This window comes from Corapipo altera, unplaced genomic scaffold (assembly GCF_003945725.1).
Source record: "Corapipo altera isolate COAL_440 unplaced genomic scaffold, ASM394572v1 104, whole genome shotgun sequence".
NCBI classification, from domain to species: Eukaryota; Metazoa; Chordata; class Aves; order Passeriformes; family Pipridae; genus Corapipo; species Corapipo altera.
This window is the reverse complement of record NW_020884920.1, coordinates 6510114-6523553: the sequence shown is the minus strand read 5'-3', so window position 1 is coordinate 6523553 and position 13440 is coordinate 6510114. Positions and strand designations below refer to the sequence as shown.

Sequence of the window (13440 nt, the reverse complement as noted above, 5' to 3'; positions counted from 1 at the left end):
CCTCCCCTGGCACAGCCTGAGGCCATTCCCTCTCCTCCTGTCCCTTGTTCCCTGGGAGCAGAGCCCGACCCCCCCGGCTCCCCCCTCCTGTCAGGGAGTTGCAGAGCCAGAAGGTCCCCCCTGAGCCTCCTTTTCTCCAGGCTGAGCCCCCCCAGCTCCCTCAGCTGCTCCTGGTGCTCCAGCCCCTTCCCAGCTCCACTGTCCTTGCATTTCAGATAACTTTAACATTATTCAGTGAAGCTGACTGACCCTTGGGAGTCAAGGATTTGGGTCTTGGCTTCCCCTTATCTGAAGTTTAAGAGTTTCCTCTGAGATGGAATGGAAATAACAACAAAGGATGTTTGTAAAGGGCTGGGGACAGCGCCGGACCAACCCCTCCCGCCTGGCATCATGGCAGAGGGATGGAGAAGAGCAGATCTGCCCTGCTGGAATCCTTCCCTTCCCAGCTGGGAAGCAGCAGGATGGGAGAGATGCAGGGAGGGCTTGGGGCTGGGTGCCCCAAGGGTTTGGTGCCCACTGTGCCATCTGTGAGGGTGAGAGCCTCCCCCTGCCCCGCGCTCCCCCCTCCCTGCAGCCAAGCAGCACTTGGGAGAGGCTCTTGGAAATGGCAGAGCCCTGTTTTTGTAGCAGCTGAATGGTTTGTTTTGGAGGTTTTGCTTGTCTGGGCGAGGAACAGGAAGGCATCTGAGCTGGAACACCATTTCCTTCAGTCGTGGACTTGAGGTGCTGCCTAAAACTAAATGGGCGATTTCCAGGTCTTTCAGAGGAGCAGAGGAATGTTTGTACTGCTCTCCCTGTCAGGTAACTGGTTGGTGGTCTGGTGCTTTCCAGGATGGGGCAAGTACTGCAGGAAGGTGCAGGGCCAGAGGGGTATGAGGTACAGGGAATGCTCAAGGAGAAGTGGAGCCAAAGCTCCCTGAGGAGGGGTCTGTCCAGGCTGGCAGCAGCTGGGATTCCAGTCCGAGCTGTCTTGGGTGCTTGTCTTCCAAATGGGAGCTGGAAATGGGTTTGGGGGTGACTTTGGTGTCCCCTGTGCAGAATGTGACCCCCAGTGGGATGTGTCACTTCAGCCAAGGGTGCTCTGTGCTCTTCCACTGCTGTCCCAGCTGCCCCGAGACAAAGATCGTTGGTGTGATCAGATATATTTGCTAACATCCTTTTTTCAGTGGATTTGTTGAGCTTTTATTTTGCACATTTCTTGGACTTCTGTATTGGTGTTGCTGGTGAACTCTTCTGAATCCACTCTCAGCTTGGCAAAGAACTCCCAGACAGCAAAATCAGGGAAAATAAACCTTTTAGAGAGACATCCATCCCCATTACTTACCCCCAGAGTTTCCTGGAATCATACACAATTTTCCTGCCAGTTTGGCAGAATTATTTTCATTTGGATAAATGAAGTTTAAATGTCAGATCAAACCAAGGATTAATTGATTAAGGGGTAAAAATAAGCAGTGAGACAACCAGGAGAAGTGAGGAGAGGTGCTTGTAGGGTAAAAGGTGAGAAAGGAGGGAGCAGGACACGGTGTGTCCAGCCCTGTCTGCTCCCTGGAGCTCTGCTGGAGATCCAGGAGGGATAAGGACCATCACATGGGCTCAGAGTAAGTGTTTTGATGCTGCTAAAAGAAAGTTTAGGCCAAAGGAGATTTGTCTGAAACCAAAATGTGAAGTTTATTGGGAACAAGTGGAGACTGATCAGCGAAACTTTCACCTCTCTGAGTGACATTTAAAATTGGGAAAGAGGACGGGGGGTGAGGAGAGAGCTGGGCTGGACAGGCAGGTTTGGTTTGGATGAGCTGCTGCTACTGGGAGCAAGTGGAGTTTTTTTTAAGCAGTGTTCCTTTTAGAAGGATAATCTTCCCTGATATCAAATGGAAAATATTCTTTGTTGCTTCTTCTTCCATTTTAAGCTTTCCTAAAGAGACAAAAAGATGTTTAAAACGTAGAATTGACGCATCAATTGTGTAATTACTTGATCAGGGCTTTGGCACGAGAAACGCTCTTGGAAGTTCCTCTTAAATTTTTCTTAAACTTAATTACTACTTCAGTCTAAGTTATTTCTTGATGACTTCTTTGAACATATATTTGACCTGACTGTTTTTTAAAAGGATGCATCATGCTTAGTGCCACGTTCATCATGGCTGTCATTGCTCCAGGTGGGGCACATAATGAGAGTCGTGATCTCTGTCTGCACATTACATGAGGAGCAAATGCTTTATGGTTGGGAAAGGTGTTTTCTTTGGCTGGGAAAAGTGCTCCGCTTCAACCCACCAAACTTCCAGTCTGGAGCCTGGCTGGAGTTCGGAGAGAGGCTCTTCTAAGGTCTGGTGATGGAGATGTGACCAAACAGGGTTGAACAAAGGCTGAAAACGGTGTTTTCTTTCCCTAGGGATCTTTCCAACAACAAGATCAGTGGTTTAGATGTTCAACTATTCAGAAGCCTGACTTCGCTGGCAAAGCTGTGAGTACCCCTTGCCCCCCAGTCCTGCAGCCCCTCTGCAGGGCTGAGCTGGGCCCTGCCCATGTGCTGCTCTTTCACAAGTTACTTTGTTCGTGTTTGGCCTCTTCTGCTGAGCCCCAGATAGTGGTGTCCACAGCTCCCTCCTCAGGGCCTTCAGCTGCTCAGTGCAGTGATTTGCTAAGTGGCATTGAGGGTTGGGCAGGATTTTGACCCTCTGTGCTGCTGGATGGAGAGGAGATGGAGGCCAGAGAATGAGAATTGTCACAAGATGTGTGTTAGTGCATGGAAAATCACAGAATCCCAGGATGGGTTGGGCTGGGAGGGACCTTAAAGCCCATCCAGTGCCACCTCCTGCCATGGGCAGGGACACCTTCCACTGGACCAGGTTGCTCCAAGCCCCATCCAACCTGGCCTTGGACACTTCCAGGGATCCTGGGGCAGCCACAGCTTCTCTGGGCAACCTGTGCCAGGGCCTCACCACCCTCCCAGGAAATGGTGACAAAGCTTCAGTGACCAGGAGGTGACTACAGACGTGATGGTTTCCTTTTCCTTTTCCCTCTTTTACAGAGATATAAGCCACAACCAGATTTCTACATTAGAAGATGGAATATTTGATAATTTATTTAATTTAAGTGAAATGTAAGTTCATTCGCTTTGTTTCCCAGTTCTTTTATTTAGGTCTTTTCTTGGAACAGCTCTTGCCTTCCTGGTGGGGTGGGATCTCTCAGGGAGATCTTGGGCATGTACCCAACCAAGGTGCTGCCTTTTGGGGTGTCTCCAGTCTCTTAGTCTGTGTCCTACTCCTGGGTCCTGTTGTTGTCCTTCAAGCCTGACCTCTTCCTAGATTTGCTTCTGTCTCCTGGATACCTCCAACCTCTGCCACTGCCTTTTGTCTTCCCTGCTTCTCTCCCACAGCAGCTCTGCTGAGGTTCTTGTCTCTGACCATGCTCTGGGTCACACTTACTGTCCTGTCTGTGTGGTCACGCCTTGGGACCAGGGATCTGATGATTCTGCAACATGGTAGGTCCTGACTGAGGTGTCCAAGGCACTTGAAGGCACTTGAAGGTGGTGGTGTCCCTCAGTGAGTCAATTATTTTAGGTTCTGTTTTTTAATTGAAGTAAGAAAAGCTTTTGTTGTTATGTGGAGGGAGGCGAGGGGAAGCCACACATTTCCAGATAGATCCATGAAGTCACAGCAGTAGTGGCAGTTCTGTGTCTGAAGGAACCAAAGGATTAACCCCTTGCAAGCCCTCTTGGCAAGCAAGAGAAAAGCTCAGACTCACCTTCTTCCCCAGGAGGGAACACAAAAGGCATTCTCAGCTCTGCATTTTTGCTCTCAGGTGGCTCTAAAAGACACAGAGGCCCCGGGCTGGGTCCCAGGGAGCCTGTCCCTGCTGGGCTGGTGGCAAAGTGGTGCTTTCAGCCCCAGAGTCGTGGTTCAGCTCAGCCCTGATGGCGTCAGCTCCACACACAGCTTCCAGCTCCGTCCCGCTCGCAGCTGAGTGCCAAAGGCTGTAATTTGGATCAAGCTTAGCTGCAATTAAAGTTTCCATCTTTTCATTAAACTGCCACATGGAAAGATTATCATTGACTTTGCATTTCTTTTTTTGACAGATCAATTTTATTCTCTTAGCTATTTTTTAATGGAGCTGTAAATAGTCTCCCAGAGCAGGAGAGGCTCCCTCACATCCAGGGGCTGTTGGATGTCAGATTATTTTAGATATAAGATTGTGTCTGTCATTTGCTTCTAATTGCGACAATTATTTGTAGAGTTAAAAAAGTACTTGGAGTACTTGCCTAATTCTAGCCTCTAGAAAAATCACGTTAATTATTGCTTGATTCCCTATTCATTAACTCCCCTCCCAGTTATTCCAAAGCCTTTCAGTGGAGTGGCACAGATGGGAACAGGGAGGGCTCGGCACACTGCTGTAATTAACGCTCAGCACATGTCACACTAATCCCCAACTATTTCTGATCTCCCTCTGACAGAAACTTAAGTTGGAATCCATTTGTTTGTGACTGCAAACTGTCCTGGTTGCCCCGCTGGGTGGAAGACAGAAAAGTGAGAGTTCTTGAGGCGTCAGACACGAGATGTGCCCACCCCCCCGAGGTGGCAAACCTGTCCCTCTTCGACATCCCGTTCCCCAATGCCACCTGTGGTAAGGAAACGCTGGGGGTGGAGATGGTTAAACCAGGGGCAGTGATGGGCCCCGGGGCAGCTGGGCTCACATCAGCCTCTTTAGACCTCAAGTCACCAACTGTAATGTAATTAAGCAAATACTGGGCACACAGGCTGTACCCTGGTGCCTCGGGGATCCAGTCGGTCACATCAGGGCTGGGATTAACCTGATTACACACCACGCATCAGGCAGCCACCACAGCACACTGGCTCAGTGACCTCCAGCCTCAGGCTTTCATTCTCCCAAGGTTTTAACAGTGTGACTTTAAGCAGTGGAATCTCATGGAAGCTGATGGGAGCTGAGCACGTGCTGGGTCTTTGCAGGTAACAGGAGTGTTGAATGAGCACTGCCCCGATCCACAGCCCGTCACCTGCTCCTGGGGCATTCTCCTGACTGCTTGGCCAGCAGAAACATCAGGCAGCGATCAACTGGAGGTGGAAAGGGGGAGCCCAAGGAAAAGTAATGGTGCCTGGATGCTCAGCTATCCCTGAGTAAGGGAGAGGGAAGGAGAGTGCTCCCCACAGCAGGGATCAGGCATCTCCTTTAATTCATGACAGGAGGATGCAGAGCTGAGGGACCCGGACCTATGTGACAGGAGAATGCAGGGATGAGGCTGAGGGATCCAGAGCTGATGGGAGCCAGTTGAGCTGCCTGGTAAAGCACAGGCCTTCCCAGGAGCAAAATCTGGATTGTAGTTTCTCCTCTTTCCCCAGCAAAACCACTCCAGCTTGCAGCATCTTGCAGGAATTATCAAAGGGAAAAACACTGGCACTGTTACTCCCCTTGATAATTAGTTATTCCCTCTTGAACTACTTTAAGCCAGGGTGGAAACAATAATGTGAGGCTGTCTTCTGGGTAGTTCAGTGTAATGGGAGTAGGCTGGGACAGCCTGCCAGCTACTGACAGTTGTTACTGACTGGCAGGGAGTGAAGAATGACCAGGCTGGTGGTAAAAACAGAGTAGTTCCCATGCCGTGGTCCTCCTCGTGGGACTGCTCTTAGGAGAAGTGGCTCAGCATTCACAGGGAGGCTGTGGAGGAAGCTGGACAGTTGGATGGATTCGATCTGGGAAGATCACACGGAGCTGTTGAGATGTTTGGGGGAGATGTTGTAGCAACCAGCAGGAAGAGCGGAGCCAACGTGGCCGAGCTGCGTGGGCAGAGGCCGAGGGAGAGGCCCTGCCTGGGTGTTTGTGGCAGGGAAACGTCCCACCCTGTGCAAGCCAGAGAGGGGGAATTAAACTCAAGGGAATGGGCTGTCCCTCAGGGAATGGGGCTGTCGTGGCTGCCATTGCTCTCTGTGCTGTGTGTACGTGTGTGTGTTGGGGCACGTGCTGTTTCCGTGCATCCTCCCAGTGTTTATCCTTCCACAGCTCTGGGTGCAGGCTGTGCCTGGCATTGCCCTCATCTCTAGCACCACATTTTGTGGGTAACTGGGAAGCTCTTGGCTCTCCCCAGGGAGGGAGGTGGCTGCAGGGTCTGCCCAATTCCAGCATGGGCCTGGTGGAGAATCCATCAATGTCTCCCCAAAGTCTCTGATGTGCCACTGCCCAAGGGTGTTTGATTATGGACTTGTTGCTGGCTGTCCCAGGCAGCACTTGGTGAAACAGGCTGCACCAGACCTGGGTACCACCAAGGGACAACCTTTTGTCATGGTCTCACTTGGTGGTGAGTCCTTGGGGCTCCTCTGAGTGTCAGACACAGCGGCTCCGTGTCCCATGGGACTGTCAGGCTCTTCAAAGCCTCGTTTTATTTACTGAGTGTAGCTGCTCCATAAATCTGTGTGACTGGCTTGTTATTTCTGTCATCATTAATTAGCATAAAGAGTTTGGAAACTGTTGCTGAGGGATTAAAGACTTCCCAGGCAAGTCTCAGAAAGGAAATGCTCGGAGTAGGAGCTGCACAGGAGAATTCCATGCCCGGGAGTGTGGGGTGGTGTCTCTTGGAGGGTCTCACCAAACCATGGCTTCAAAGTGTCAGTTTGCAAGAGGATCTTCTGTTCTGTCCTGCAGGAGCTCAGTACATCACGTGTCTGACAAGCAACCACACGGAAGGGGCTGAACTTGTTGTCCTCTTCACGCCTGTCCACACCGGGAACCTCAGCGAGGAGACCTGCAGTGCCCTGTGCTACGCCCAAGACCAGGAGTACGGAGGTTTCAGCTCCCTGGGGCAGTGTCTGTGTGGAACTGCCCATGAAACAAACTCTTCCTCTGGCTGTTTGCCATTTTGCACTGAGCATTTGTCCGGGCAGGGCTGTGGTGGCCCGTCACTCGTCCCCTCGCCCTTCCAGGCACAGCTGCCTGTGTCTTTCACAGGACTCCAGTCCCGGTACAGCCTCCACCAGGCTGTGCTCTTCAATGTCAGTATTCCCATCGCTGTCAGCACTTTACTGTGGGAATTTGGGGACCAGACAGAGGTTCTCAACACCACTGGAAATGCAGCTGTGCACACGTATGCCTTACCCGGGCGGTACAATGTCACTGCCACCATCCTGGTGGGCACCAAGGTCTTGTACGAGCAGGCAGAAGTTGAGGTGGTGGCTTCACCCCAACAGCTGGAACTGCAGTGTCCTTCCTTGGTCAAGACAAATGAGAGTCTGGACATCCGGATCCGCAACAGAGGCGGCACCGGCCTCGTGGTGCTGTACGGGATCACACAGGCTGGAGAGCTGGGCAGGGGTAAGCAGGGCTGGCTGGGGGTGCTGGGCAAGGGAGGGGTGGCACTGCATCCCGGGCCTTCCCTTTGCCTCCCTTCCCAGTGAGGGATGGGAGGGGATGACTCCTTTGGGGGCTCCCCTGGCTGGGCAGGCAGTGTTCTACACTTCAGCAGCGAACGGGGTTTATTGGCTTCAGGGCCAGGACGTTCCTGGAGCCTCTCTTTCCAGATTGGCTTGGGACATGTGGCCCAGAGAAAGGACACCACGTTTGTGTTCTTTATGCAGCAGTTCACCCCATGTGCCCCCCCGATGGTTTGGTGTTCCCGGGCAATAACCACTGCTACCAGCTGGTGGTGGAGAAGGCGGAGTGGCTGGAGGCCCAGCGGCACTGCCAGGAGCACGGCAACGGAGAGCTGGCTTTTGTCAGCAGCCCCGAGATCCAGAGCTTCTTGGTTGCTCGTGTCATCAGGTGAGTGAGGAGGGTAAGGGTCAGGATCACCTAGGGACAGGTTTGGCGTTCCAGGGGTCACATCTGCACAGGGGTCCGGAGGGAGGATCCTGCCGTGGTCCTGACTGAGTGTGGGAAGGTGATGAGAGTGAGGCTGCTGAACAAAGAGGAGGAGCCCTTTGAGCAGAGCAGAGTTTGAACCCTTGCTGGCCTTGGCTACTTTCCTTAAAGGCTGTGGAGGGAAGAAGAGAACGACTGGAAGTCAGAGTAGGGAATTGAGGATTGGTGGGCGCTTGTACCTTGTGTTTGTGCCTGTGGGTGCCTCTGAAATGGTGCAGAGAGGTGCAGGGCCAGGAGTACACGGGGCTGGGCTGAGCACACCTTCCACTTGGGAGTGGCTGTATACTGAAAGAGAGTAAGTTTGGATTGGATATTAGGAAGAAAGTCTTCCCTATGAGAGTGGGGAGGCCTTGGCACAGGTTGCCCAGAGAAGCTGTGGCTGCCCCATCCCTGCAAGTGTCCAAGGCCCTGTCCAAGGTTGGACAGGGCTTGGAGCAACCTGGGCTAGTGGAAGGTGTCCCTGCCCTTGGCAGGGGATGGAACTGGATGATCTTGAAGGTCCCTCCCAAACCAAACTATTCTGTGATTCCATGATTCTGTGAGTGCAGCAAAATCTGCAGGCTCAGGCTGGACGGTGGAGAGGTCCAGGTGCTCATGTCCTGAGGCTGACACGAGGGTGAGGATGACAGGAGGGCAAGGGTGACATGAGGGTGACATGAGGGTGACATGAGGGTGAGTGTGACCAGCTCCCTCCCTCAGCAGAACTGCAGCTGGATTGTCCCATGTTGACACTGTGGCATCGAGAGCTGCTGTAGCAAAGCCCAGGGCAGTGCTGCAGTCCTGCCTCCCAGACAGGATCCTGCACCCTTCCAGACACAGCTGCAGCCTGAAGCCCAGACCCTTTTTTCCTTTTGTTTCTCATCCTGTTGACTCCTCTCTGAGTTTCAGGCTCCAGCAGCATCTGTTCCACCTCAGGACTGAGCTTTATAAACAGAGAGCACTGCAAGTGTCAGCCTTTGATTAAATCCGCCCCTCTGAGTGCCCTTTCCCCAGCCAGCTCTTCTGGGGGGAAGGAGGACAACCAGGAGAGCTCTCAGGGCCTGACAGCCCTTGTCAGCACTCCCAGCTGCAGATGTGGGAGATGGGCTCTTCAAAAACACATCCCAGACAGCACAAGGAAGGGAACAGCTGCATGTGACATAGGCTTTGAACGGTCCTGCTCGAGGGCTGACAGCCCCTTCTTCCCAAACTGGTGTCTGAGCCCTGTTCCCTTCACACGGGGCTTTATCCTGAGATTGCAAACATGTGTTCCCTGCTCTGGGGCAGAGGAGGCTGTCCCTCTCCCGGGGTTAGGAGCTGGTCACTGGGTGCTCTGGTGTGTCAGGCGTTGCGTGCGGGGCTGACGGTGCACGGAAACCACGAAGGCTCTGAGCCGCCCAGGCTGTTCCCCAGCTGCTGCCCCACGCTGGTCTCCCCCTGGCCCCCTTTATTCCCTGTGTTTATTTTATTAATCCATTCAGATAAACATGCAGGAGGCAGTTCTAGGATGCAGTTTCCCTGATGATAAAAGGCAAAGCGGCCGAGCTGCAGGTTTTTGGAACATGCAGCTTCCATAACTTCTGATGGGAAAATGGTAGAAGCAGGAAGCTGTTTTCCATTAGAGCAGCAGCACCACTGTCCTCTCCTTCTCTCCTGATGTGGGATGGCCTCCCCAGGAGCAGCATGTGCTGAGTTAGTCTCTCCCTGCCTCCAGAAGCAGAGGATGGAACCTTCCAGGGGAACCCATTTTCCCCTCAGGGTAGCACAGGGAGCCCCTCTCCCATTCCAAGCCTCCCCAGGCTTGTTCTGCTCCTGCTGCCCCAGCAGGGTAGCTTGGTCCTTCCTCAGAGGCAGAGGGATTCTCACATCCTGCTTCAAAAAAGTGTGTTCAGAGTCCTCCTGTTCCTCTCTGCAAGGGAACGGGCCAGGCAGTGGGGCAGGATGGAAGCCAGCCAGCAGCTTCTCTTTTAGTTTCTCCCTTTTTTCTTCCCTTTTTTTTTTTTTTTCTTTTTGCAGTTAGGTCATAGCTGGAATTAGAAAAGGAAAATCTCCACTGAGTTTTCCTGATGGCAGCACACAAGCAGTTTCCTACCCTGCTCTCCCTAATCCCCTGCCAGTGGTTTGGGAGCAAAACACAGCCCTTATTTACTTTTAAATCATATTTGCAGTGAAAACTACTGATTCACAGAACAGTTATTTTTGTCATCGTTTTTCATCATGACCTCATGAATCATTTCATCTGGCGTGGGCCTGGGAGTGGAGAGACACCAGTTATCTCCCCAGCCTGCTTTGCAGAGCCGTGGTACCACCCCAGGAGCACACTGGGGCAGGCAAGGTCATGGCAGGATTGATTGCAACCTGCAGGAGGGAGTATGGAGAAGAAGCTGAGGGGTTGGAAGGGTGCAGGATGTTAATATGGAGAAGTTAATATGGAACAAGTGCCTCACTTTCTGCTGGGTGCGATTAGAAACAGTTGTCCAGGCTGTCTGTGGCTATGAAAGACTGCTCAGCACTTCCCACCAGAGTCTCTGCTGGGATTCAGCCAGTTTCCAAATGGGGAAGGGACATTTCATATTCCTAAAACAAGCCTGGTAGTTTCGTGTGTATGTGGGGTTCAGCTGCCTGCAGTGCTTTGCCTCTGCTTATCCACCCTGGCTGCTCCTTGGTGGCTGAGGAGCCAGTTGGCTCCAGGAGCTGCATCCAAGAGAACAGGAGCTGCCAGACCTGGCACCACTGAGCTTTGATCCTGCCCTTGTGCCCATTGCACTTGCAGTGGAGAACTGGCAAATCCCCCAGGTCTGCACAGATGAAGCACAAGTTTTCTGGAGGATTCAGCTTTCTCGGACAGTTCTGTTTGACCATAGCATTCCTCTTAGGTCAGGACTCAAAACAGGCTCAGAAGAGTCTGTGAGGGTCATTTTAGCTGCAGTGTGGGCAGTTCATGGTAACAGAGTGCTCTGTTCCGAGGGGAGTGAGGTTCAAGTTAACCTGTTCAGTACAGAATCATAGAGTCATAAAATCACAGAATGGTTTGGGTTGGAAGGAACTTAAAGCTCATCCAGTCCCAGCCCCTGCCACAGGCAGGGACACCTTCCACTAGACCAGGTTGCTCCAAACCCTGTCTAACCTGGCCTTGGACACTTCCAGCTTCTCTGGGCAACCTGTGCCAGGACCTCCCCACCCTCAGCAGGCTCCTGTGACAGAGGTGTGAGGGGCTGTTGGAGAGCAGTGGTGTGCTGTGGAGGGGCTGTTACTGAGGAGCCAGGTTCTGGTGGCAGAACAGAAAGTTACTGAAACCCTTTAGGAACTAAAAGGCTCCATTAAATGCAGCCTGTGACACCCCGATGAAGCTGTTATTATTTTTAGAGAGAACCAGAGATGGCAGCTCTCCCAGCTCTTTCTAATACTCATGATTTCCTGAAATCCCCCCTCCCCCTTCATATTTTTTTTTTTGAAGGAGCCTTGATGTCTGGATTGGATTCAATGATTTTGCAAGCTCTGGAGCGCAGCAAAGAGGGGAAGGATTTAATCTGGAGAGCTGTCAGAACTGGCTGCCAGGAGAACCCCATCCCTCCAACGCTGACCACTGCGTCCGGATGGGCCCGACGGGCCAGTGCAACACCGACCTGTGCATGGCCAAGCACAGCTACGTCTGCGAGTACAAACCCAAAGGTGGGCTCTGCCTCCCCCCCTGGCACTGTGGGCAGGCAGGTCACTGGCACATCTTGCTCTCAGTGACATGTGGCAAGGAAAAATAGGGCTTCATGGAGAGAGAGGGTCATCTAGAGTAGGTCATCTATTGTTACAAGTAGGACTTGTAACAATATTCCTGACAGAGGCTTGGCTGATAGCTTCCAGAAACCCAACTTAAGCCCAAAGGGAAGAATTTGGCCTGCTCCAGTCTTTCCCATCAGCAGAAGGAGGGAGAGGAGTGAAGCTTTGAGGCAGAGCTTTGGAAATAGCTTTTCCCTGTTATTTGAGCAACCTCTGCTGCTGGCAGGAGGCCAGTGGTGATGCCTTGGTGACTTGGTGTCCCTCTGTGGCATTGTGTACTTTGTGAGATGTTGGGGCCTGATGACTTAAAAGGTGTGAGGTGGTGTGTGCTGTGCAGGTCTGTGTTTACGCAGCTTCCCAAATATCCCAAAGCAGTGTAGGGAGGATTAAACAGCATTAGAAAGGTCATGAAATATGGGAAAGGATTTAGGCCAGAAGGAAGAGCCACTGGCCCTGGTCAGAGGGGCAGCATCAGTCCCCAGAGCCTGATCAGAGGTGTTTGCTGCTGGTGGAAACCAGCTGGACACATTTTCCAGGAAGTCCAGGGGCACAAGGAATATGAGGGGTGTGCCTTGTGCTCTAAAATTCAAAGCAAATAATTAGTTCTTGGAAGGAAGAAGTGTTTGCAAAGTTCCTAGAAGTCAAAATTGCTGCAAACGTGACTTGTGCAGGATGAGAAAGAAATCAAAACGTGTAAGAAGAAGAAAGGAAGGACAGAGTTACAGAGCTGCTTCTTCAGCACAGCTGGAGTGACAAGTGGTCAGGTCCAAGCCCTGCTGCAGCTTTGCAGGGTGGAGGGAGTACCCCAGTCCTTGCTGGGTCTCATGGGCTTTGTTCAAATATCTCCTTTGTAAACAGGAGTTCTCCTAAATGCTGAAAACTTCTTTGAGGGCGACGCTGTGTTTGACACACCCGAGGCCGTGAGGAACCTGACTGGAGCTGTGCTGTCAGAGCCATGGCAGGCTGAGGAGGTGAGAAGGGTTTACTGACCCTGCCCGTGCCCGGGGAGCCCGGGGAGACACAGGCAGGTGAGAGCTGTGTGTGTTTGGCAGGTGATGGAGTTCCCTGAGCTGGCATTCAGGCACGAGGGGTATCTGACTGCCCTGGAGTTTGTGACACAGGATCTACATCAGCCCGTCCAAGTGAGGTTCCAGGTGCACAGGCCGATGGATGGAGAAGGTGAGACATCTCCTCAACGCTTGTGGGGTTGTGGGAGGGGATGGCATCAGGGGGCCATGTCAAACTGCGTGGCCTTGTGGCCCCTCTGGCTTCAAAGCTTTGACCTTAAAGGCTCAGAGATTTGATTCTGTTTTTTGAGGAGGTCAAAATGCAGGATCTGCAGGGAGGGTTGGACAGCTTGAGACTACCTTGGAGAAGTGGTTATCCTGGAAAAAATAATAGAGGGAGAAGCCTCTCTCCATGCATGAAGAGAATGTGAGTGAAAGGAGCGTGTGTAGAAGTTAATTAATCTTCTGAGCTGTACTTTTTTGCTTTGGGAAGACATGTCAAATGGGAATGTGTTCTGGTCCATCTGGCCCCACGGGTTAACAAGGAAGAACATTTTCCTGAGCCCATTTCTTCCTGATGGATGAGATAATCTAAAAAGCCTTTTATTCCTTGTACAACAGCTCAACAGTCACAGTTTTGGCAACAATTAATTCTGCAGCAGAATGTTTGTTGTAGCCGTAGGGTTGGCTGGTTACAAAAGGATCTTTTTTGACACTGACAAGCTGATACTCTGACATGGAAACATTAACTTCAGAAAAGTTGCTTAATGTGTTTTCAAAGTCAGAGCCAGCTCTGCTTTCTCTTGGACTTGCTTTTGCT

At 51.9% G+C, this 13440-nt stretch overlaps 1 protein-coding gene across 1 annotated transcript in view; it reads left to right on the top strand.

Annotated features, from left to right (window-relative positions):
* The first annotated feature begins 872 nt into the window (after positions 1–872).
* The window catches only part of PKD1 (polycystin 1, transient receptor potential channel interacting), a 51560-nt gene continuing 38992 nt past the window's right edge, over positions 873–13440 (top strand). Inside the window, exons 1-9 of the mRNA XM_027656389.1 lie at positions 873–877; positions 2387–2458; positions 3026–3097; positions 4448–4617; positions 6649–7314; positions 7578–7761; positions 11297–11511; positions 12472–12584; positions 12666–12792. Coding sequence (XP_027512190.1) covers positions 873–877; positions 2387–2458; positions 3026–3097; positions 4448–4617; positions 6649–7314; positions 7578–7761; positions 11297–11511; positions 12472–12584; positions 12666–12792 — 1624 coding nt within the window. The remainder of the gene's footprint in view (positions 878–2386; positions 2459–3025; positions 3098–4447; positions 4618–6648; positions 7315–7577; positions 7762–11296; positions 11512–12471; positions 12585–12665; positions 12793–13440) is intronic.